The 26,606-nt window shown below is 44.9% G+C and overlaps 1 protein-coding gene across 1 annotated transcript; it reads left to right on the forward strand.

Annotated features, from left to right (window-relative positions):
• Positions 1 to 1,405: 1,405 nt before the first annotated feature.
• On the forward strand, positions 1,406 to 4,519 carry LOC123402960. Its single transcript, XM_045096929.1, has 4 exons — positions 1,406 to 1,590; positions 1,680 to 1,782; positions 3,180 to 3,551; positions 4,178 to 4,519. The coding sequence occupies exons 1-4, from the start codon at positions 1,493 to 1,495 to the stop codon at positions 4,304 to 4,306; spliced, it is 702 nt and encodes a 233-aa protein (XP_044952864.1). The 5' UTR covers positions 1,406 to 1,492; the 3' UTR covers positions 4,307 to 4,519.
• Positions 4,520 to 26,606: the final 22,087 nt, after the last annotated feature.

The raw sequence follows: 26,606 nt of genomic DNA on the forward strand, positions 1-26,606 counted from the left end.
TGTCCCTGCACCAAATCGAGAGAATGCTCTAGTCGTCATCAATCCAAAGACTGCGATGATTGTCTCCCCTCAAGGGAAGAAGCAAAACCTTCAGCCCATGCAGCGTCAGCCGTTCTCTAAGCGACCAAAGTTTCAAAAGGAATCCTTCTTTAAGGAACGTATGTATTTCATTGGAGAAAATCCTTATGACAATCCTCGCATCAGGCATATGAAGTTCTGGACCAGGACTCAGCTCAACTACTATGCATCTGTGCTATGTGGAAGAAACAAAAAATTCACCACACGCATATTCCTCATGTTGAGCTTGAAGAAATTCCTTGCTTTACCCCAGTCCTCAAAGTTCATTGAATTTCAAAGAAATTCAGATTTGAGAAAAAAGTTTAATGATTATTAAAAAAAAGTTCATTGATTTTTTAAATATGTTTATATATTTTCAAAAAGTCCATAGAATTCAAAAAAACATTTATTTTCAAAAAAGTTCATCGATTTTAAAAAAAAGTTCATCATTTTTTAAAACAGTTCGCTGATTTTGAAAAAAGTTCATAAATTTTAAATTATGTTCACCGATTTTCAAAATAGTTCATAGATTTAAAAAAAAATCATTAATTTTCAAAAGAGTTCACCGATTTTCAAAAAAGTTCATCGATTTGGAAAAAGTTCACGGGCTAAAACACAAATCAGATCTACAAATGGGTCGGCCCATGGTGGAGCGGTGCAAGTGTCGTTCAGCAAAATTTGCCTTTAACCAACGCGTGTGGCGCTAAATAGGGTTTCCTAGTAATCCAACCCATTGATTTCACACCCGCGGACTATGAAATGCGGAGGCCCAAATTGATCTCTTTTTTCGCACTATGGCCCTTGTATAGCTTTGCTTCTTCCCTCAGTCGAGTCCAGCGCAGTCCTGGCCAAACGGGTCGGCCCGGCACGACCTGTCATAAATGGGCGTGGCACGACACGGCCCATCCCGACACGAATATTAGCCGGGTCATGCCGTGCCGGCCCACGTGCGCAGCCTCCCGGTCCAGGCACGACACCGAGGCTATACGGGTCGGTCCGTGGGCACCCTAGGCCCGCTAGTTTGTTAGTTTTTTATTTATTTTAGACTGTTATTTGGGCTGATTTTGGCCTGTTCGACTGTTTTTTGGGCCGACTTTAACATATTAAACTGTTTTTTGAACGGATTTTGATTTATTAGATTTTTTTTATCTTACATATATATGAATAAATAATAAATATGATAAACAGGCCATGCCGTGTCGAGCCCTCAGGCCCGGGCACGGTCCAAGACGGGCTTCGTGTCTCACACGGCCCGATTAGCCCATATCGTGCCTGATCCGTGGCGTGCCGGGCCGGCCTGCTCCGGACCGGCCAAAAAGCACGGGCCCGTTTGGCCAGCTTTGGTCCAGCGGTTGCTTTGAGAAAGAAAAACTCGATTCCAACTCCAGGAAGTCTTCTTCACTACTCCCCGTCCCATCGATTATCTGTGGCGGCCATGCGGGTAGCCGCCAGGGTGGTCGTCCTCGCCCGAGACGCCGCGGGCTACGGCGCAGCCCTCGCTGACGCGCTCCGGCCGTCACCGGGGCTCACGAGGTCCCGTTGCCCCTCAAAACCCTAACCTAAACCATCCAAAAACGTGCGCCTTCTGTCAGCTTACCCTTGATCGGTGGATGTCCTTGCAGGGGTTCCTCACCCTTCGAGCTCCCTCTTGATAAGTACGGCCTCAACGGCGAGAAGGCCTCCGGCGAGCTCGTCAGCTTCTCTGACTCTAGTGGCTCTCCTCAGGTAAGCGGGTGTTCTACTCTCGCCATCTCACAGATCCAATTCGTCTCCCTCTGTCACAAAATAACTGTCTCAACTTTATAATAGAAATTATGCTAAGCTTTAAAACACTTATTTTGGGACGGAAGGAGTACAATACTACGTATAACCAAACGGAAAGCCTTTTATGTTGGATGTAAAAACACTACGCTTCCTTGAACAAACATTTGTTCGGAGACCAGCTCCTCCCCTTTGAGGTGTTGGATAGGAGATCACATGGTTTCAGTTAGATATTTCAGACCAAGGCCAGTTCAACTGAAAGATGTACTCCCTCCGTTCCTAAATATTCCCTCCGTCCGGAAATACTTGTCCTAAGAATGGATGAATCTAGACTTATTTTAGTTATAGATACATCCAATATATCCATTTTTAGGACAAGTATTTCCGGACGGAGGGAGTATTAGTCTTTTTAGATGTTTCATTAGGGGACTACATACGAATGTATATAGACATATTTTAAAGTGTAGATTCACTCATTTTGCTCCGTATGTAGTCTCCTAGTGAAATATCTAAAAGGACTTATATTTAGGAACGGAGGGAGTATGTTGTAATCTAGAAACGATGTAATTTTGCAAGTTGTTGAACTGTTGAGCAATTTGTAGTAGCTGGGTTAAGGAACTCGGGAACTTGTGTGGTCTTTAAGTGTTTGATGGCCCCATCTGCTGAGCTAGTGAGTGTAATTTGGAGACAGAGAAAACTTAGCTGCTGAGGAACAGAGTTCGATTTTGATCATGTGACTTATCCAAGTGTTTGGAGTGGAGTGCCATTCTCTTCTTCTTTAGGTCCAGCATATGTCATCGTTGCCGCAACCTTGCATTTCGTTCATGTGTTAGCAACTTGTTGCTGTGCTCTGTCCCTGGCCATGTCCTTACTTCCATGAGTTCACTTTGATGCATTATTAGTTCAGAGTATGATTTAGCACAGAGTTCTGTTTTCATGGATGTAAAAAAGGGCAGCTCGGTGCATGTAGCTCCTGCTTCCACAGCGTCCGGGGAAGGGTCCGACCACTTTAGGTCTTTTGTACGCAGCCTTTCCCTGCATTTCTGCAAGAGGCACTTTACCGCTGCGCCAGGGGTCCACTTGTTTTCATGGATGTGATGCTCAAAATTAGCTTATACCATTTGACTATCACTGTAAGTTCATGCTAATAATGGAACAACTTGTGGTAATCCATTGCCAATGGAAAAGGCTTTTTATTGGCTTTCATACCTTTGATGATCATTTGCTAATGAAGAACTGAATATATTTTTGGCCTACTTTTTATGACATGGAACATTTTCCTTGCAATTACAATCAAATTTTAAACAGCTGCTTATGGACACCACATCCAACCTACATTCAAGCCTGTTAATTTTTGGCAGGTGTCCTTTTTTGTTCTGCCTGACTATAGGCCTCCTGTTGCTGCATGTGCTATGAATGAGATTTTAGCATTGATTTCTTCTGAAGCTCCCTCCATCCAGCCAGTTCTGATTGTACCATTCATCACAAGACCATCAAGTGCAACAAAAACTGGGCAGTTAACTACACTTCATGCTGCTGAAATAGGGGCATCAAATGAGTTTACACACTTGTTTGTTGACGGAACTACTAAAACTCCTCCATCTTTGCAAATACGTAGTGAACCAATACAATGTTTGCTGGAAATGGTGCGGGTATTGAAGATACCCACAGTTCTTCTTGTCACGTCAGGTGGGCAGCACCAAGGCAAAAGCTCTTCAGGCTCTGACCTTGAGGTACAACTTCCCTTTTCATTTTTGTATTTTCTCAGTATCTTTCACTGGAGTTCTTACGGATAGTTATGGTACTTTATACAGAATAAAGGAAACGGGAAATTGCTATGGTAATTTAAGTGGCAAATTTGAGAGCAACTTCATACTAGCTTGCAAACGTGGATAGCTTACATGTGGTCTGCTACCTTGAAGCTACCATTAATGTTGGAACCTGCTGAACTATATAAAAGTTGTATAGTGACTAGGAAAAGTCCTGATGTCATCTTGTTTCCAAATAGAAAGGAAGAGTTAGTGATGTTTGTGAAGGTTTACTCTAATGTCAACTAATGGTTTGTTTGTTAGTTTTATATGTGGTATTATAATTGTACAAGAATTTGAACTCCACGATATTTCTATGGAGCAATAATTCACAAACCACAATGTACACCACCCAACTTGAATAGAAAATTATATATCAAAAAGCGCTTGTTTACTGTGAAAGAACTCATCTTGGCGCAATTCTGTCTGGTTTATTACAGTTAGTTTGTGCTATCCTTTTACAATTTTCTATACAAGTTAACCTTATCGACATGCCTGTGGCTCCAGTGCCTGTTTGGTCACCTAATCTCCCTGCCTATTGTTACTTCCAGGTGCTGCAGTGCGTGGGAGATCACGTAGCCAAGCACATCAACTTGGAGTTCTCCAAAGAAATTGTCATTGAGACGGGGGTTGAGAAATCAGCGAGCATTCAAGAACCCTGGCGTGAACTGTATATGTGACGGTTCTAAAACCTATCGTCTTTGTGCCCTTATAAATAGACATCTTAAGATTTTAGATTTGGATGTCTTCTTTTAATCTTTTTTTGGCGGCTGGAACTTATTCTGTTTGCCGTGCACTAGTGATGAATTATGTGATTTGTGCAAGGTTATTTCTTTTTGAAGTAAACATGAACTTTATTCATTAGAAACAACCAAGACATTGTTTATGAGTAACATTACAATTTCATCTAATGGTTCTTCAAACCATTCAGAAATCTGAGAAAATATTGCTAGTCTAGTGAGCTCATGGGCAACTTTGTTTGCTTCTCTATTGTAATGTTCGATTCTAGTAACTACAAAATCACACGCATAATGAAAACAGTCATCGAATATTGCCGTCGCCGCACCCGTAGATCGTCCTCCATCCTTCATTATCCCAGTGACATTCATATTGTCCGAGTTAATAATGAGGCGATTGCAACCCGCCCTTTGCATTAGTGTTAGGTCAAATTTTTAGCGATTGCAACCCGCCCTTTGCACCAGTGTTGGATCAAATTTAAACTTCAGTGCTTCAGCTATCAATACATCCGCACAATAGTCAATCAATACATTCGCATCAATAAATCTTCCTATATCATCTAAGTACCGTCTCATCGTGCCTTGTAGCAGATTATGATCAAAAGAAGCATCCACGTTAACTTTCACAAATCCCAAGGGGGGTCCTCCCTTCTCATTGAGGCCTTTGGGGATGATGCACTCATGAAATTTGTTATCAGGGCTAAAATTCCCATAGAAATCGGATGGGCATTCTGAGTTTTCTCTTTATGCACCAATTTTCGTCTTTCCCACCATACAAATCCCAAGGGGGGTCCTCCCTTCTCATTGAGGCCTTTGGGGATGATGCACTCATGAAATTTGTTGTCAGGGCTAAAATTCCCATAGAAATCGGATGGGCATTCTGAGTTTTCTCTTTATGCACCAATTTTCGTCTTTCCCACTATAGATACCATGTTGAGATAGCAATCATTTCACGCACATTGTGGCGTTCCATAATTCTCAATTCTTGTTCTCGTGGAAGAATTAAGTACTCCAACACCACCTCTCTAGCACGATCAACCTCACGAGATTTTGTGATAATATCATCCATCCCTAATCTTTTCCAAACCTCCTTTGCTTTAGTACACAGAAAAAGCAAATGTTTTGTATGTTCTAGACCCTTAGAGCAAGTGGGACAAATTGGTGAAATTTTCATATGTCTATTTGCAAGCGTTACTCAGCAAGGAAGGGTGTCATGTAGCGTACTCCAGTTAAAAAAATGTGAACATTGTCGGGCAAGATAACCTCCATAACTTACTCCACATAGAGTTAGCCGTAGTTCGTCCCATCCCATTAGAATGTCTCGGTTTACTTCCATACTAATGGTCCCACTCCACTGAGTAAGCAGACCACATCAAAAACATACCATTCTTCGTTTAACTCCACGCAATGAAATCTGGCATGTCATGTTGTGATAGTGGAATTGAAAAATCCGTTGAACATCAATGGGCCACATTTTTTGTCTAATAAGGTCTTCATCCCAATTATTTGTAACACGACCAATCAAATCGGCCACTTTAGATAACAAAAGTCCTCCCTTTGGTGTTACAGTTTTCCTATTGGCACAATTTGGAATCCAAGCGTCACCCTAAATGTTGATGTTTTGTCCTTCCCCACTCGCCAAATATAACCATTTTTAGAGAGTTCATGCCAGCCATAATACTCTGCCAGGTGAAGGAAGAGCCTTTCCTTAATTTAGTGTTCAGTAGATCACCATCAGGATAGTACTTGGCCCTTAGAATAGTAGCAAACAAGGAATCGGGACTATCAAGAAGGGGCCACGTCTGTTTGGCGATAATTGCTAAATTAAAACAGTGAATATCACGAAATCCCATTCCTCCTTGGTTTTTAGGGACACACATATGTTAGGCACATTTTGTCCTAAGTGATTTTGGTGATTTATGACAGTACCTCTGCGGACTAATCATGTGCATTGAGCATTTCAGATAATACATGGCAAGGCACCAGATGATTCGTCGCTCCTCGGTGGTTTTGAAGCACGGTGGATTCTACGGTTCTCTTTGGTAGTTTTGAGTCGTAGGAAAGCCGTACTATTAAGAGGGGGTCCGCGTCGGAAAGGTTTGGGTGGAATCAACGCACACACGCACACTTTTTCTTTCCACCATCTTTTCCTTGCAGCAATGGAGCTCCCTCATGTTCTGTCTGTGTGTCTGCAAAAAGGTCCAGCGGTAGTACCGCTCCGGATGGGCGGTAGTACCGCTTCGGGACGGTAGTACCTCTCTCTGAGCGGTTATACTTCGTCAGACTTTTTGCGAACACTTTCCCAGCGGTGGTAGGCCCGGTAGTAGTGTTTTTACTACCGTGGATTTGTGCCTACCAAGCAGTAGTACCGCTGGGACTAGCGGTAGTACCGCTCCCTACCAAGCGGTAGTACCGCTATCCGTGCTGAGGGTGTTATAAGTGGGGGTAACGGTTGGATTTGTTCCCTCACTATATAAAGGGTTCTTCCACTCCAAGAACCCTACATTTGACCTTCCAAGACTCCATTGTTGCTCCTAATCTCATTTAGTGCCCGATCTCTCTCCCTAGCCAATCAAACTTGTTGATTTCCTAGGGATTGGTTGTGAAGGCCAAGATCTACACTTCCACCAAGAGATATTTGATTCCCCCCACTAATCCCTTGCGGATATTTTTACTCTTGGGTGTTTGAGCACCCTAGACGGTTGAGGTCACCTCAGAGCCATATCCATTTTGGTGAAGCTCCGTGGTCTTGTGGGGAGCCTCCGAGCATTGTGTGGAGATAGCCCCAACCTTGTTTGTAAAGGTCCGGTCGCCGCCTTCAAGAGCACCAATAGTGTAATCACGACACCTCGCATTGTGTGAGGGCGTGAGGAGAATATGGTGTCCCTAGTGGCTTATTGGGGAGCATTGTGCCTCCACACCGCTCCAACGGAGACGTACTTCCTGTCAAAGGGAAGGAACTTCGGTAACACATCCTCGTCTTAATCGGTTCCACTTGCGGTTATCTCTTACCTTTACTTTGTGTATATTATTGTTGTTGTGTATTTCTTGCTTGAACTAGTTGTCATGGTAGTTAGTATCATATAGGTTGCTCACCTAGTAGTTAATTTAGAGAACCTTTGTGTTGCTTTCTCTAACTTGTTAAGAAGAGCTAAAAATTGGTAGTTGCCTATTCACCCCCCCCCCTCTAGTCAACCATATCTATCCTTTCAATTGGTATCAAAGCCACGTCTCTTTATTAAGGGTTTCACCATCCGAAGAGTATGGTTGACGATGTAGAGGGAGTCAATGGACCACCCGAGGCCGTGGCCTTGAATTCGGTCACAAGGGACGACTTGAGTGAGGCTATGGCCTCCCTCGGGTCATCCTTGACGAACAAAGTCAAGTCCATGTTTAAAGAGTTGCTTGAGGGGTTAAAAAATTCTCCCGAACCGGCGTTGGCGGTTAAACCTACCAACACGGAATCGGAGGCCAATTCCACCAAGGAAGCGGCTAAAGGTATGCAACCTTCTTCCCCTCTCAACAAGAATGGGACGGAAACCTTTGCCTCGGTTCCACCTCCCCCGTTCTATGGAGGACCGGTTCCTACACCGCATATTAATAATCTTGGTCCTCCTCCTAAGCTTGTTAAGGGGGAGTTTGCTAACTAGGTATTTTGCATTAAGTCTCATTTGAATCACACCTCAATAAATTTATGGAGAATCATTGAGCAAGGCTTCTACCCGCATGACCCAAGCAACCTCACGCCAAGAGAAGAAGCGGACAATCAATATAATCATTCTGCATTGTTCATTCTTCAGTCCGCGGTGCCTCCTGAAGATCTTCCTCACTTGCGTCCTTTCACTCGTGCCAAGGACTGTTGGGATCACATCATGGTGTTGTACAAGGTAAGCTCTAGCATTCAACGGTTCAACTATGAAGTGATTCTTCATGAGGCCCATGAGTTTGTGATGAAGGAAGATGAGGACCCTCGAGATCTCTATCGAAGGGTGATTGCTCTTGTTGTTGCTTTCGCGAATCACGGGAGCAAGGATGTGGATGACACATGGATCAAGCGCAAGTTTCTCAAGGCCATCATGCCATTCAACAAAGCCATGTCATCTGTCATTCGTCAACGGGAAGATTTTCACTCCTTGTCCTCTGGTGAAGTGTTGGATGAATTCATTGCAATGAATATCATGAACAAGACTACTGATAATGCTCTTGCTCGTGTTCGGTCAAAGACAGCTTCACCCAACCTTGCCTTAAAAGCCAAGGTTGTTTCTGATGAAGAAGAGGAAGAGGAAGAGGATGGCTGCCCTCAAGACACTAAGTATGCTTATCACGAGCACATGGCTCTTGCGTCAAGGCAATTCTGGGGTAACAAGAGAAATTCAAGGCCCAACTTCTCCAAGAATAACTCGAGTGAGCCCAAGATCAAGCAGCGTGTGAGGACATGCTATAACTGCGGCAATGTGAGTCACTTCGTGGAAGATTGTCCTTATGAGAAGAGGGAAGACAACGGTGGCAAGCTCATTCGCAAATACAAAGCAAAGTCTTTCCCAAACAAGAACAACTTTGTCAAGAAACCCCATCCAAAGGGTATGGTGGCACTTGAAGAGTACACCTCCGATGATGATGACGATGATACGGTGGCAACGGCTATTGTAGCCATTGCCACCTCCTCTCCCAAGGTGTCTCTCTTCGGCGCCCCCAACGACAACCGCATCGCCAAGTGCCTTATGGCCAAAGGTATCGATCAGGTAACACCTAGCATTAATACCACCATCACTACTGTTCCTTCATTGTTAAACTGTGTTGATGATAGTGATGTTGTGGAACTTAATGAGCATGATTTTGACAAATTTCTGTGTAAAATCAAAGCAGAATCCAAGAAGCATTTTGTTGCTCTTTTGGAACAACCGGGTGAGGCTATTGACCTCATTAAGTCTCATGAGGAGACTATCTCCGAGTTGCAAGGACATAGTCGTGACTATGCCGATGAGATTGCTGAATTATCTATTACTCTAAAAGAAGAGCGCAGTCTTCGTTTGGCTCTTGAGGAGTCACACAACAATGATTGTGCTAAATTACAAAAAGAGCTAGATCACGCAATTGTCCTTACCCATGTACTTAAGTCTGAAAAGGTTGCACTTGGGGTTGGCCATGAAAGACTCAAGGGAGATTTTGATACACTTGACAAGGCCCACAAGGTCTTGAAAGGTGCACATTTCTCCCTAAAGGAGTCTCATGATCAACTCCAAGAAAAGCTTACCAAGGAGATCTCTACCTGTCTCCTTTTGTTTTAATTGATAATGCTTGTGCAACTAACCCTTGTTGTGAGCATGTACATCTTGTGGAGGAAAATGCTAAGTTGAAGGATCAACTTGAGAAGGGCCTTGTGTCATGCATCCAAGGCGAGAAGGACCTAAATGACCTTTTGAGTAATCAAAAGGAAGTTGTAGGAAAGGAGGGACTTGGACTTACATCCAAGTCGAAAAGAAAAAGGAAGAACAGGAACAAGTAATCGCTTACCCTCAAGGACATCTTTGTCAAAGAGGGCGAGGCGACTCAGAAGGAGAACGAGAACAAGGTAGGGGATGGTAATGCCAAGAAGGGCAAAACCATCCCTACCAACACAGCTTGCAAATTTAATTCTTCTTATGTATTATGCCATGCTGGTGATGGGCATGTCTATGCCAGATTTGTTGGTTCTTATTATGAGTCCATTGAATCGGCTATTTGGGTTCCTAAGACCCTTTTTTCTAACATCAAAGGACCCATTCAAGAATGGATACCTAAAACCAAGCCTTGATCTATTGCAGGAGTTTGCTTCCGGTGGGGTGTCATGGTTGCTCGATAGTGGAGCAACAAATCATATGACCGGAAGCAAGGAGTTGGTGGTGGACGTGCATCCTACCCCATCTATGCCCACCCATGTCCAATTTGTTGATGCTTCAACGTCTAAGGTACTGGGATTTGGTAAGGTGGTCATCTCTCAAGATTTATCTATTGAGAAGGTCATGCTTGTTGAGTCCCTTGCTTACAATTTACTTTCTGTTTGTCAACTTGCAATTATGGGCTTTGCCACATTCTTTAATCTTGATATAGGGGCCCTTTTTGTTGGAAATATGCCCTAGAGGCAATAATATTTCCTTGTTCATGATAATTGTCTATTGTTCATGCTATAATTGTATTAACAGGAAAGAGTAATACATGTGTGAATAAATAGATCACAATGTGTCCCTAGAAAGCCTCTAGTTGGCTAGCTCGTTAGTCAATAGATGATCATGGTTTCCTGATCATGGGCATTAGATGTCATTGATAACGGGATCACATCATTGGGATAATGATGTGATGGACAAGACCCAATCCTAAGCATAGCACTAGATCGTATTGTTCGTATGCTAAAGCTTTTCTAATGTCAAGTATCTTTTCCTTCAACCGTGAGATTGTGCAACTCCCGGATACTGTAGGAGTGCTTTCGGTGTATCAAACGTCACAACGTAACTGGGTGACTATAAAGGTGCACTACGGGTACCTCCGAAAGTGTCTGTTGGGTTGGTACGAATCGAGATCGGGATTTGTCACTCCGTGTGATGGAGAGGTATCTCTGGGCCCACTCGGTAGAACATCATCATGAGCTCAATGTGACTAAGGAGTTAGTCACACGATGACGTGCTACGGAATGAGTAAAGAGACTTACCGGTAACGAGATTGAACAAGGTATAGGTATACCGACGATCGAATCTCGGGCAAGTTCTATACCGACAGACAAAGGGAATCGTATACGGGATTCATTGAATCCTTGACATCGTGGTTCATCCGATGAGATCATCGTGGAGAAAGTGGGAGCCACCATGGGTATCCAGATCCCGCTGATGGTTATTGGCCAGAGAGGTGTCTCGGTCATGTCTGCCTGTCTCCCGAACCCGTAGGGTCTACACACTTAAGGTTCGATGACGCTAGGGTTATAGGGAATTGTTATACGAGGTTACCGAAAGTTGTTCGGAGTCCCGGATGAGATCTCGGACGTCACGAGGAGCTCCGGAATGGTCCGGAGGTAAATATTGATATATAGGATGGATGGTTTCGGACACCGGAAGTGTTTCGGGCGTCACCGGTAACGTACCGGGACTACCGGGACCACGCCGTCGTGCTGCTGGAGTTCTTCCCCAACCTCTCCCTCCTCCTTGCTGGATCAAGGTGTGGGAGACGTCACCGGGCTGCACGTGTGTTGAACGCGGAGGTGCCGTAGTTCGGCACTAGATCGGAATCGCTGCGAGTACGACTCCATCAACCGCGTTCTAGCAACGCTTCCGCTTACCGATCTTCAAAGGTATGAAGATGCTCTTACCCGTGTATCTCCATAGGAAGATCTGAATATGCGTAGGAAAATTTTGAATTTATGCTACGTTACCCGACAGTGGCATGAGAGCCAGGTTTTCTATGCGTAGATTCTATGCACGAGTAGAACACAAAAGTTGTGGGCGATGATTTGTCAATTTGCTTGCCGCTACTAGTCTTATTCTTTTCCGGCGGTATTGTGGGATGAAGCGGCCCGGACCGACTTTACACGTACGCTTACGTGAGACTGGTTCCACCGACAGACATGCACACCGTGCATAAAGGTGGCTAGCGGGTGTCTGTCTCTCCTACTCTAGTCGGATTGGATTTGATGAAAAGGGTCCTTATGAAGGGCAAATAGATTTTGCATATCATCGTTGTGGCTGTCACGTAGGTAAGAAGGTGTTCTTGCTAGAAACCCAAATCAGCCACGTAAAACTTGCAACAACAATTAGAGGACGTCTAACTTGTTTTTGCAGGGTTTGACATGTGATGTGATATGGACAAAGTTGTGATGTTGCATGTATGATGTATGATTTGATCATGTTATTGTAATAGGTTTCGCGACTTGCATGTTGATGAGTATGAAAACCGGCAGGAGCCATAGGAGTTGTCTTAATTTATTGTATGAGATGCAACACCATGTGCTTACTACTTTTACTTCATTGCTAACGGTTAGCTATAGTAGTAGTGATAGTAGTAGTTGGCGTGACGACTTCACGGAGACACGATGATGGAGATCATGATGATGGAGATCATGGTGTCACGCCGGTGACGATGATGATCATGCAATGCCTGAAGATGGAGATCGAAAGAGCAAAGATGATAATGGCCATATCATGTCACTATATGATTGCATTGTGATGTTTATCATGTTTTACATCTTATTGCTTAGAACGACGGTAGCATAATAAGATGATCCCTCTTAAAATTTCGAGAACGTATTCCCCTAAGTGTGCACCGTTGCGAAGGTTCGTTGTCTCGAAGCACCACGTGATGATCGGGTGTGATAGATTCTAACGTTCGCATACAACGGGTGTAAGCCAGATTTACACACGCGAAACACCTAGGTTGACTCGACGAGCTTAGCATGTACAGACATGACCTCGAATACAAGAGACCGAAAGGTCGAACGTGAGTCGTATGGTTGAATACGATCAGCATGGAGTTGCTCACCATGGTGACTAGTCCGTCTCACGTGATGATCGGACACGGGTTAGTCAACATGGATCATGTATCACTTAGATGACTAGAGGGATGTCGATTTAAGTGGGAGTTCATACTTAATTTGATTAAATGAACTTAATTGTCATGAACTTAGTCTAAAAGTTGTCTTTATAAATATTGTAGATGGCCAACGTCAACCTCAATTTCAACGCATTCCTAGAGAAAAACAAGTTGAAAGATGATGGTAGCAACTATGCGGACTGGGTTCGCAACTTGAAGCTCATCCTTGAAGCAGCTAAAAAGGCTTATGTCCTTAATGCGCCGCTAGGTGACCCTCCCGCTCCCGCAGCAGCCCAGGACATTCTGAACATCTGGCAAACGCGGAGTGATGACTACTCTCTGGTTAGGTGTGGCATGTTATACAGTTTAGAAACGGGGCTCCAAAGGCGTTTTGAGCAACACGGGGCATATGAGATGTTCCAGGAGATGAAGCTAGTTTTTCAAGCTCATGCCCGTGTCGAGAGATATGAAGTCTCCGACAAGTTCTTTAGCTGCAAGATGGAGGAGAACAGTTCTGTTAGTGAGCACATACTCAAAATGTCTGGGTTACACGGTCGTCTGACTTCACTTGGAGTCGAACTTCCGGATGATGCTATAATTGACAGAATCCTCCAGTCTCTCCCACCAAGCTACAAAAGCTTTGTGCTTAACTACAACATGCAAGGGATGGAGAAGACCATTCCCGAGTTCTACTCAATGCTCAAGTCTGCAGAAGTAGAAATCAAGAAAGAGCATCAAGTGTTGATGGTCAACAAGACCACCAGTTTCAAGAAAGGCAAGGGTAAGAAGAACTTCAAGAAAGACGGCAAAGCTGTTGCCGCACCCGGTAAGCCAGATGCCGGGAGGAAGAAAAAGAACGGACCCAAGCCTGAGACTGAGTGCTTCTATTGCAAGGGAAAGGGTCACTGGAAGCGGAACTGCCCCAAATACTTAGCGGACAAGAAGGCCGGCAACGTTAAAGGTATATGTGATATACATGTTATTGATGTGTACCTTACCAGCGCTCGTAGTAGCTCCTGGGTATTTGATATCGGTGTTGTTGCTCACATTTGCAACTCAAAGCAGGAACTGCGGAATAAGCGGAGACTGGCCAAGGACGAGGTGACGATGCGCGTCGGGAATGGTTCAAAGGTCGATGTGATCGCCGTCGACACGCTACCTCTACATCTACCGTCGGGATTAGTTTTAAACCTTAATAATTGTTATTTAGTACCAGCTTTAAGCATGAACATTATATCAGGGTCTTGCTTAATGCGAGACGGCTACTCATTTAAGTCAGAGAATAATGGTTGTTCTATTTATATGAGTGATATGTTTTATGGTCATGCTCCGCTGGTGAATGGTTTATTCTTGATGAATCTCGATCGTGATGTTACACATATTCATAGTGTGAGTACCAAAAGATGTAAAGTTGATAATGATAGTCCCACATACTTGTGGCACTACCGCCTTGGTCATATCGGCGTTAAGCGCATGAAGAAGCTCCATACTGATGGACTATTAGAGTCTCTTGACTTTGAATCATTTGACACATGCGAACCGTGCCTCATGGGCAAGATGACTAAAACTCCATTCTCAGGAATAATGGAGAGAGCAACCGACTTATTGGAAATAATACATACTGATGTGTGTGGTCCAATGAACGTTGAAGCTCGCGGTGGTTATCGTTATGTTCTCACTCTCACCGATGATTTGAGTAGGTATGGGTATATCTACTTGATGAAGCACAAATCTGAGACGTTTGAAAAGTTCAAGGAATTTCAGAGTGAGGTTGAGAATCAACATGACAGAAAAATCAAATGTCTACGATCTGATCGTGGAGGAGAATATTTGAGTCACGAGTTTGGCACACACCTAAGGAAGTGTGGAATCGTTTCACAACTGACGCCGCCTGGCACACCGCAACGCAACGGAGTGTCTGAACGTCGTAATCGCACTTTATTAGATATGGTACGATCTATGATGTCTCTTACCGACTTACCGCTATCATTTTGGGGATACACATTAGAAACTGCAGCATTCACTTTAAATAGGGCACCGTCTAAATCCGTTGAGACGACACCGTATGAACTATGGTTTGGCAAGAAACCTAAGTTGTCGTTTCTTAAAGTTTGGGGCTGCGATGCTTATGTGAAGAAACTTCAACCAGAAAAGCTCGAACCCAAAGCAGAGAAATGCGTATTCATAGGATACCCTAAGGAAACTATTGGGTATACCTTCTATCTTAGATCCGAAGGTAAAACCTTTGTTGCCAAGAACGGATCCTTTCTAGAGAAAGAGTTTCTCTCGAAAGAAGTAAGTGGGAGGAAGGTAGAACTTGATGAGGTAATTACACCCCCTCTCGGACAGGATAGTAGCACAGCGCGGAAAGTTGTTCCTGTGGCGCCTACACCGACTGAAGAGGAAGTTAATGATGATGATCATGAAGCTTCGGATCAAGTTACTACTGAACCGCGAAGGTCCACAAGGGCACGCTCCGCACCAGAGTGGTACGGCAACCCTGTGATGGAAATCATGTAGTTAGACAACGGTGAACCTTCAAACTATGAAGAAGCGATGGCGGGCCCGGATTCCAACAAATGGCTTGAGGCTATGAAATCCGAGATAGGATCCATGTATGAGAACAAAGTATGGACTTTGGTGGATTTGCCCGATGACCGGCGAGCCATAGAAAATAAATGGATCTTCAAGAAGAAGACTGATGCAAACGGTAATGTAACTGTTTACAAAGCTCGACTTGTCGCAAAGGGTTTTCGGCAAATTCAAGGAGTTGACTACGAAGAGACTTTCTCTCCCGTAGCGAAGCTGAAATCATTCCGAATCATGTTAGCAATTGCCGCCTTTTATGATTATGAAATTTGGCAAATGGACGTCAAAACAGCGTTCCTTAACGGGAACCTTAAGGAAGAGTTGTATATGATGCAACCAGAAGGTTTTGTCGACCCTAAGGGTGCTAACAAAGTGTGCAAGCTCCAGCGCTCCATCCATGGGCTGGTGCAAGCATCTCGGAGTTGGAACATTCGCTTTAATGAGGTGATTAAAGCGTTTGGGTTCATACAGGTTTACAGAGAAGCCTGTCTGTACAAGAAAGTGAGTGGGAGCTCTGTAGCTTTCCTCATACTGTATGTGGATGACATATTATTGATGGGGAATAATATAGAGATGTTGGAGAGCATAAAGGCCTATTTGAACAAGAGTTTTTCAATGAAGGACCTTGGAGAAGCTGCATACATATTAGGCATCAAGATCCATAGAGATAGATCAAGACGCCTCATAGGTCTTTCGCAAAGTACATACCTTGACAAGATATTGAAGAAGTTCAATATGGAAAACTCAAAGAAAGGGTTCTTGCCAGTTTTGCAAGGTATGAGATTGAGCAAGACTCAGTCACCGACCACGGCAGCAGATAGAGAGAAGATGAGTTTTGTCCCCTACGCTTCAGCCGTGGGCTCTCTAATGTATGTCATGCTGTGTACCAGACCTGATATAAACCTTGCCATAAGTTTGGTAGGGAGGTACCAAAGTGATCCAGGTATGGAGCGCTGGACAGCAGTCAAGAATATCCTTAAGTACCTGAAAAGGACTAAGGAACTGTTTCTCGTTTATGGAGGTGACGAAGAGCTCGTCGTAAAGGGTTACGTCGACGCTAGCTTCTACACAGATCCGGATGACTCTAAGTCACAAACCGGATACGTATATGTGTTGAATGGTGGGGCAGTGAGCTGGTGCAGCAGCAAGCAAGAAGTCGTGGCAGCATCTACATGTGAAGCGGAGTACATAGCTGCTTCAGAAGTAGCTCATGAAGGAATTTGGATGAAGGAGCTCATCACCGACCTTGGAGTGGTTCCAAGCGCATCGGGTCCAATGACACTCTTCTGCGATAACACTGGGGCCATTGCCATAGCCAAGGAGCCCAGGTTTCACCGGAAGACGAAGCACATCAAACGCCGCTACAAATCCATCCAGGACCATGTCCAGAGTGGAGTGATAGATATTTGTAAAGTACACACGGATCTGAATATTGCAGACCCGTTGACTAAACCTCTTCCACGAGCAAAACATGATCAACACCATAATGCTATGGGTGTTTGATACATCACAATGTAACTAGATTATTGACTCTAGTGCAAGTGGGAGACTGTTGGAAATATGCCCTAGAGGCAATAATAAAATGGTTATTATCATATTTCCTTGTTCATGATAATCGTGTATTGTTCATGCTATAATTGTATTAACAGGAAACAGTAATACATGTGTGAATAAATAGATCACAATGTGTCCCTAGCAAGCCTCTAGTTGGCTAGCTCGTTAGTCAATAGATGATCATGGTTTCCTGATCATGGGCATTAGATGTCATTGATAACGGGATCACATCATTGGGAGAATGATGTGATGGACAAGACCCAATCCTAAGCATAGCACTAGATCGTATTGTTCGTATGCTAAAGCTTTTCTAATGTCAAGTATCTTTTCCTTCGACCGTGAGATTGTGCAACTCCCAGATACTGTAGGAGTGCTTTGGGTGTATCAAACGTCACAACGTAACTGGGTGACTATAAAGGTGCACTACGGGTACCTCCAAAAGTGTCTGTTGGGTTGGTACGAATCGAGATCGGAATTTGTCACTCCGTGTGATGGAGAGGTATCTCTGGGCCCACTCGGTAGAACATCATCATGAGCTCAATGTGACTAAGGAGTTAGTCACACGATGACGTGCTACGGAACGAGTAAAGAGACTTACCGGTAACGAGATTGAACAAGGTATAGGTATACCGACGATCGAATCTCGGGCAAGTTCTATACCGACAGACAAAGGGAATCGTATACGGGATTCATTGAATCCTTGACATCGTGGTTCATCCGATGAGATCATCATGGAGAAAGTGGGAGCCACCATGGGTATCCAGACCCCGCTGATGGTTATTGGCCAGAGAGGTGTCTCGGTCATGTCTGCCTGTCTCCCGAACCCGTAGGGTCTACACACTTAAGGTTCGATGACGCTAGGGTTATAGGGAATTGTTATACGAGGTTACCGAAAGTTGTTCGGAGTCCCGGATGAGTTCCCGGACATCACGAGGAGCTCCGGAATGGTCCGGAGGTAAAGATTGATATATAGGATGGATGGTTTCGGACACCGGAAGTGTTTCGGGCGTCACCGGTAACGTACAGGGACCACCGGGACCATCGAAGGGGGGCAACGACCCCAGGAGGTAAGGTGGGCCAAGTGGGGGTGGGAACCAGCCCCAAAGGTGGGCTGGTGCGCCTCCCCACTCAGCCCATTGCGCAAGGGAAGGAAAAGGGGGGGCAAACCCTAAGCCAGGTGGGCCTAAGGCCCACCAGTTGGTGCGCCACCCCCTCCTCCCCCTTCTGGCCGCCGCACCTCCCATCTGGGGGGGGCTGCCGCACCCCCTAGGGTGGGAACCCTAGGGGTGGCACCCCCTCTCCCCTCCCCCTATATATAGTGGGCACTTTTGGCCATTGGGGACTAGACTTTTCCCTCTCCCTCGGCGCAACCCTGCTCTTCTTTCTCCTCCTCTGTGCCGGTGCTTGGCGAAGCCCTGCCGGGAGACCTCGTCTCTCCATAGACACCACGCCGTCGTGCTGCTGGAGTTCTTCCCCAACCTATCCCTCCTCCTTGCTGGATCAAGGTGTGGGAGACGTCACCGGGCTGCACGTGTGTTGAACGCGGAGGTGTCGTAGTTCGGCACTAGATCGGAATCGCTGCGAGTACGACTCCATCAACCGCGTTCTAGCAACGCTTCCGCTTAGCGATCTTCAAAGGTATGAAGATGCTCTTACCCCTCTCTCGTTGCTGGTCTCTCCATAGGAAGATCTGAATATGCGTAGGAAAATTTTGAATTTATGCTAAGTTACCCGACACTTTTGTGGAGCAAGACTCTTAAAGTAGCCTATGTTGGATATGTCAAAAATGGTCTCTATGTGGTATTGTGGTGAACTTTTCACAGCGACCCGCTAAGACTGCGACTTGTCTAATGGCTAAAGTTGATGCGGGCTAGCTTTGGCATCGCCGACGAGCCCATGTCAATGTGAGATCTTTGCAAAGTCTTCTCAAAGGGGACCATGTTCGGGGACTAACAAATGTGAGTTTTGCCAGAGATCGTGCTTGCAATGCTTGTATTGAAGGGAAGATTCATGAAACTGTTCATCGTCCCACGACTCTCATTTACACTAAGAGGCCCTTGGAGCTCCTTCATATGGATCTCTTTGGTCCTCCATCTTTTGATAGTCTTGGGGGTAGAAAGTACTGCTTGGTGATTGTTGATGATTACTCAAGATACACTTGAGTATATTTTTTCAAGAGGAAGAGTGAGACTCAACAGACCGTCATCAACTTTGCTAATGAAGCTCAACATCAACATGAAGCAAAGATTTTGATGATTAGAAGTGACAACGGCACCGATTTTAAGAACTACACCCTGTATGAGTTTCTCAGTGATGAGGGGATCAAGCATCAATATTTAGCACCATACACCCCTCAACAAAATGGTGTGGCAGAAAGGAAGAACCGGACATTGATGGACCTGGCAAGAACAATGATGGCGGAATTCAAACCTTCATACAACTTTTGGGCTGAAGCCATCAACACAACATGTCATGCATCCAATCGGCTCTATATCTGTAAAGGCTTGAAAAAGACTCCATATGAGATCCACACCAGAAACAAGCCCAACCTCAAGTACTCCAGGGTTTTCGGGTGTAAGTGTTTCATTCTCAAGAAAGGTGCTCGTCTAGCTAAATTTGATTCTAGAGCTCAAGAGGGCATATTTGTTGGTTATGCTACAAACTCTCATGCCTACCGTGTCCTCAACAAGTCCACCGGACTCATTGAGGAGACGTGTAACGTAGAATTTGATGAAAATAATGGCTCCCAGGTGGAGCAAAGTGGTCTTTGTGATGTAGGTGATGAAATTCCTCCCCAAGCCATAAGAAGAATGGGGATTGGTCAAATACTCTCCATTGAGGAACCCCTTGTGGCTGAAGGAGAAGGACAATGCTCTACTCAAGTGGAGCCATCACCCTCGCTAGCCCCACATGCTTCCGATGAACAAAGTGAAGACCCTCAACTAGCTGAACAGGATCCAGGACGATATCAACCACATGAAGATGGTGATGCACCAAATGACGTCCAAGTTCTAACACTAGGTTCCGAATCTGCTTAAGATCAAGATCAAGTGCAGCCACAAGATCAAGATCAAGAGCAACCACAAGATAAAGAACAAACAAGTGAGCTTGCTCAAGACGAAGATCAAGTTGATTAGGTGGTTGCTCCTCAATTTCCTACTACGGCACCTAAAAGGGGTCGCGGTGCCAAGGCAGGGTCAAAACCCGAGGACAAGGCCAAACAACGTGATCAAGTTGATGCTCCTCAATTAACTAGCACGGAACTCCTGGAGCGTCGTGCAGCCAAGATAGCATCCAAGCTAAGGGTCAAATCACATCTTATGAAAAATGTGCTTGGAAGCTTAAAAATGGGAGTATCCACTCACCAACAAATTCCAAATTATTGTGAGCATCACGCGTTTGTTTCGTATTGTGAACCTCAACAGGTACAGGAAGCACTCAATGACGAGGATTGGCTTATGGCCATGCATGAAGAACTGAACAACTTCGAGCGCAATCAAGTTTGGGAATTAGTGCCAAGACCAAAGGTGGAACATAATGTCATTGGGACCAAATGGATCTTCAAAAACAAGCAAGGCACCAATGGGATTGTGGTTCGAAACAAGGCAAGACTGGTGTCTCAAGGCTACTCCGAAGTCGAGGGTATCGACTACGGTGAAACCTTTGCCCCTGTTGCTTGTCTTGAATCTATTCACATGCTGCTTGCATTTGCCTCTCATCATGATTTCAAATTATAACAAATGGATGTGAAGAGTGCATTTCTCAATGGTCCTTTAAATGAGTTGGTATATGTCAAACAACCCCCAGGGTTAGAACATCCCAAGCTCCCCAATCATGTATACAAACTCAACAAGGCGCTCTATGGCCTTAAACAAGCCCCACGTGCGTGGTATGAGTACCTTACCAAGTTTTTGCACGATCGTGGGTTTGAAATTGGGAAGATCGATCCCACCCTTTTTACCAAAAAGGTTAAAGGGGATTTATTCATATGCCAACTATGTTGATGATATCATTTTTGGTTCTCCTAATGAATCTTTCAATGAAGAAGTTGCTGCACTAATGATCGAGAAATTTGATATGTCAATGATGGGTGAGCTGAAGTTCTTCCTCGGATTCGATATTAAACAAGTCTTAGAAGGAACCTTCATCAAACAAGCCAAGTACAACCAATACATGCTCAAGAGGTTCGAGCTAGAGGACATCAAGTCGGTCAAATTTCCCATGCCAACCAGATGTAAGCTTGACAGTGATCCCGATGGTAAAGCAGTGGATCAAAAGGTATATCGCTCCATGATTGGATCCCTTCTTTACCTTTGTGCATCTAGACAGGATATCATGTTGAGTGTAGGGATTTGTGCATGGTTTCAATCTGTACCAAAAGAAAGCCACTTTGCGGCTGTTAAATGAATCTTTTGATATTTGGCTCATACCCCAAACTTTGGCCTATGGTATCCCAAAGGAGCAAGCTTCAATCTATATTCTGACTCAGATTGGGAAGGAGACTGTGTGGAGAGGAAGCCAACGTCTAGAGGATGTCAATTTCTTGGTCGTTCGCTGGTAAGTTGGTCTTCAAAGAAGCAAAACTTTATCTCATTGTCTTCCACCGAGGCTGAGTGTGTTGCGGCTGCAAGTTGTTGTGCACAGTTTTTATGGATGAGGCAAACTTTAAAGGATTACGTGTCACTTGTGACAAAGTGCCTCTTCTATGTGACAATCAAAGTACAATCAAGATTTCCCTCTATCTGGTGCAACATAGCAAAACCAAGCATATTGATATTCGTCATCACTTCATCCGTGAGCATATCAAGCGTGGAGATATTGAGGTCAAATTCATCAACACTCAAGAGCAACTTGCTGATATTTTCACTAAGCCCCTAGATGAAGCAAGGTTTCGGGAGTTAAGGCATGAGCTAAATATCATTGATTCAAATAATGTGGATTGAAACTAGGCACTCTGCACCTCACTCTGCATTATATCTCGCTCTAGGTGTAGGCATGGACATAGGGGGAGTGTTGTTCAACCAATGAACTTTCCCTCCCCCCATTATGCATAAATCGATCAAGTCTTTCACATTAGCCATTGTTGATGGCACTTGTGCTTCAAAGATGAGCCTTGGTCATGAACCCAAGGATAATTCTTCGCAGTGTCATACCATTTGTCTCAAACATAGGTGGCTCCGTCCACCTCCCCCTTGTCCAAAAGAGAGTTATGACAATACCAGCCAGTATATTTTGTTTGAGTTTCTATTCTAATAATGTCTCGTATGTGTCCATAGTGATTTCTCGCAGTTTTGGCAATTTCTGGAATTTTTCTGAATTTTTCTGGCACGGTACTACCGCTCTGTCAGCGGTACTACCGCTGTCAAGAGCGGTACTACCGCGATGACCAGAGAGGTACTACTGCGATGACCAGAGCAGTACTATCGCAATGACGAGAGCGGTACTACCGCTGCAAGCGGTACTACCGCCCTACCCGTGCCCTTGGGGTATTTAAGAAGAGGAGGAAGTTTTTCTACCCCATTTGTTCCTCTCCCGTGGATCTCTCTCTCTTTCTCTCGAATCTCACCGGAGGAGATCTCCCTCCACGTCGCTTCTCCTTCCGTACCAGTTGAAGGGATTGCCCCCTTCCTCCTCCTTGTGCCATGGATCCCGGTATTGCCCCTATCCTCCTTCTCTTGTTTTGGTTTTCTTGGTTCTAGGGTTAGGGGCTTGGTGTATTGGCTCCATTGTTATGGCATGATTTTGTCTCATACATGGATGGGAGGAGAGATCTTGGGAGTGTTTCATTGTGATTTGTTGAATAGATTATGCATAGTTTGGGTCTTCGGTTGTATTAAATCTGCAGCACCATTGTTAGATCTATTTTCTGCTCTGTCAGATCTGTAATCACGTGGTACTACCGCTCATGGAGCGGTACTACAACTCGTGGAGTGGTACTACTGCACGTCAACGAGCGGTAGTACCGTTGTGCCTAGTATGCATGATCTTAGTTGGTTCCATCTGATTTTTCTCCTACGTTCTGGACTTTGCCATGACTTCTTTTTGTCGTTTTCGCATGTTTGTGTTACGTGTCATAGGTGGTGGATCCCGTCTCTCAAACCCGGTTCATGACACCCAGTCCAAGAGGTTCCGCAACTCTGATGACCCGAAAGGTTCCAATCCTCCGAAGCGCAATATAAAGAAGACTACATCGAAGGACAAGGAGGCCAACATTGACTATGACACTATGCCTCTTAAAGAATATGTGTAGCGCCGAAAGTGCAATCCTTATGTCATTGAGAGGGTTCAGATCAGGGGCTGTGAGCTGTTCTGGTCCAAGCAGCAAGCCCTGATCTATCAAGATGTCGTCCTGACTCGGAAGAAAATCTATGTCCCCGTGTAGTGGATTGATCTTAACCATCTCCAGAGGGATCCTAAATATTTTGGAGAGGCCCTGAATATGATACATCATCTGGGTATTGAGGACCTCATCACCTTTCGCTATGACTTTGATCCAGAGATAGTGGCACAATTCTATGTCACTGTCCAATTTCATTCTGATGTGGATTGTACTATGACCTGGATGACTAATGGTGAGAAGATGTATGGCTCTTGGGTTGAGTTCATGAAGCTTCTGCATATCCATGACGAGGGGCTGCATAAACCTGTTGGGTTGCGCCCTCATGCCAACCCCGGTGCTACCCCCAAGGAGAAGCCGATACCCTACTATCTCAGGAAGAATGTGCTGCCCTCCTTCTTGAATGTCATGCATAGGATCTTCCGAAACACTCTGTTCCCTCGGGTTGGCAACAAAGATCAAGTACATTATTATTTGGTGGACATGCTCCTGATGTGTGAGGAGGGACGGACGAAGAACTCTAGCCCACTCGATGTGTCTAATGTGATGTTTTGCGAGCTTCATATGGCAATATACAACCGTAAGGTTCCCATATATGGGCCTTACATGTACTACTTCATGAAGACAAAGTGGTCTGAGTCTTTTCCTCGTGTGCCCTTCCCTGCTGCCACTGGGTGTATCAGCCATGAGCCCATCGAGCTATGCCAGAAAGACAAGTGGGCCAACACCTCCATTTCACGTACTGCTAAACGCATGGAGACTCAGGAGGAGGTTGCTGCTGCTGAGGATGAGGGCAGCCCTGCCACACATACCCGTTCTTCTGCTGAGCCATCTTGGGCCAAGAAGCTGAAGGACCAGATGAGGACCTTATTTTTCATGCAGGATAAGGGGCAATATATGACTCATGTGGCCTAGAAGGAGAGCCGTCAGGGGGATAAGCGTATCATGAGGAAGCTTGACGTACACCTCTCGAGCGGATCTGGGGAGGTCATCACTCCAGAGGCTGATTGAATGCAGGCAAGAGATTTCCAGTGGGCTAAGTCTTCTCAGGAGGAGCCTGATGAGGAAGATGAGGAGGAGACTGATCCGGAGGCTACGAAGGAATCTGATGAGGAGTCCGATGGCTGATCTACCTTCTGTGTCGTTCGCATCATCTCTGCCTTTTTGGTGTCCTGATGCCAAAGGGGGAGAGAGTGTTAGGTATTTGCTTTGGTTTTTCCTATTTTTCTGAGTCTTTCTTTGCTGAACTTGGCTGGTTTTATCTTGTTGGATAATTTATCATGTGTGTGAAGACTCTTAGTCATATGGTGTGAGACATATGATATCCCTATATTATCTCTATTATCTCTCTATATGCTTAGCTTGTGAGGTCATTTATCTTGTGCCCTTATCTTTATGCTCACATGCTATACCTTGCTTCCTTACTCAGCGTTGTATCAGGTCATTTCAAGGAGTATCCGTCTATGATTTCTAGGGGAGTGCTTTTCCTTGGATTGTGTGCCTTGCTGTTCATAGCACTACTTTAAACATGCACACATCCAGGGGGAGCCAGTCTCTAATTCATAGACTTTGGGTTTGCATATGTCTTCCTTATATTCTATTTTGTGCAAATCCGGTGTTGTCCTTAATCCACCAAAAAGGGGGAGATTGTTAGGGCATATTTTGTCCTAAGTGATTTTGGTGATTGATGACAGTACCTTTGCGGACTAATCGTGTGCATTGAGCATTTCATATAATACATGGCAAGGCACCAGATGATTCGTCGCCCCTCGGTGGTTTTGAAGCACGGTGGATTCTACGGTTCTCTCTGGTGGTTTTGAGTCGTAGGAAAGCCATACTATTGAGAGGGGGTCCACGTCCAAAAGGTTTGGGTGGAATCAACACACACATACACTTTTTCTTTCCACCATCTTTTCCTTGTAGCAATGGAGCTCCCACATGTTCTCTCTTTGTGTCTGCAAAAAGGTCCAACGGTAGTACCGCTCACTGAGGGGTAGTACCGCTCCGGATGGGCGGTAGTACCGCTTCGGGACGGTAGTACCTCTCTCTGAGCGGTTGTACTTCGTCGGACTTTTTGCGAACACTTTTCCAGCGGTGGTAGGCCCGGTAGTAGTGTTTTTACTACCGTGGATTTGGGCCTACCAAGCGGTAGTACTGCTCCAGGCCTAACGGTAGTACCGCTTGGGCTAGCGGTAGTATCGCTCCCTACCAAGCGGTAGTATCGCTACCCCTAAGCGGTAGTACCGTGTTGAGGGTGCTGTAAGTGGGGGTAACGGTTGGATTTGTTCCCTCGCTATATAAACGGTTCTTCCACTCTTCGAACCCTACCTTTTACCTTCCAATACTCCATTGTTGCTCCTAAGCTCATTTAGTGCCCAATCTCTTTCCCTAGACAATCAAACTTGTTGATTTCCTAGGGGTTGGTTGAGAAGGCCAAGATCTACACTTCCACTAAGAGATATTTGATTACCCCCACTAATCCCTTGGGATCTTGTTACTCTTGGGTGTTTGAGCACCCTAGATGGTTGAGGTCACCTCGGAGCCATATCCATTGTTGTGAAGCTCTGTGGTCTTGTTGGGAGCCTCCGAGCATTGTGTGGAGATAGCCCCAACCTTGTTTGTAAAGGTTTGGTCACCGCCTTCAAGGGAACCAATAGTGGAATCACGACACCTCGCATTGTGTGAGGGCGTGAGGACAATACGGTGGACTTAGTGGCTTATTGGGGAGCATTGTGCCTCCACACCGCTCCAACGGATACGTACTTCCTGTCAAAGGGAAGGAACTTCGGTAACACATCCTCGTCTTCATCGGTTCCACTTGCGGTTATCTCTTATCTTTACTTTGTGTATATTATTGTTGTTGTGTATTTCTTGCTTGCACTAGTTTTCATGGTAGTTAGCATCATATAGGTTGCTCACCTAGTAGTTAATTTAGCAAAACTTTGTGTTGCTTTCTCTAACTTGTTAAGAAGAGCTAAAAATTGGTAGTTGCCTATTCACCCCCCTCTAATCAACCATATCGATCCTTTCAACATCTTCCGCCACGCCATTCAATGCATCCTTCTCTCGTTCTCCTCGTCTCCCCACCAAAAATGGGCTATCACGTCAATGATTCCTTTACATATTTTTTTAGGAATTTTAAAGACCGACATTGCATAGGTGGGTATGGCTTGGACAATAGCCTTGAGCGGGATCTCCTTTCCTCTAGCA

This window comes from Hordeum vulgare, chromosome 6H (genome assembly GCF_904849725.1).
Source record: "Hordeum vulgare subsp. vulgare chromosome 6H, MorexV3_pseudomolecules_assembly, whole genome shotgun sequence".
NCBI classification, from domain to species: Eukaryota; Viridiplantae; Streptophyta; class Magnoliopsida; order Poales; family Poaceae; genus Hordeum; species Hordeum vulgare.

Bases quoted from the DNA above. Each gene is read 5' to 3' on its own strand.
- LOC123402960 (XM_045096929.1), top strand. From the start codon at position 1,493: ATGCGGGTAGCCGCCAGGGTGGTCGTCCTCGCCCGAGACGCCGCGGGC. The intron at 1,591-1,679 runs GTCCCGTTGCCC...ATGTCCTTGCAG, and splicing joins CCGTCACCGGGGCTCACGAG to GGGTTCCTCACCCTTCGAGC. The intron at 1,783-3,179 runs GTAAGCGGGTGT...AATTTTTGGCAG, and splicing joins ACTCTAGTGGCTCTCCTCAG to GTGTCCTTTTTTGTTCTGCC.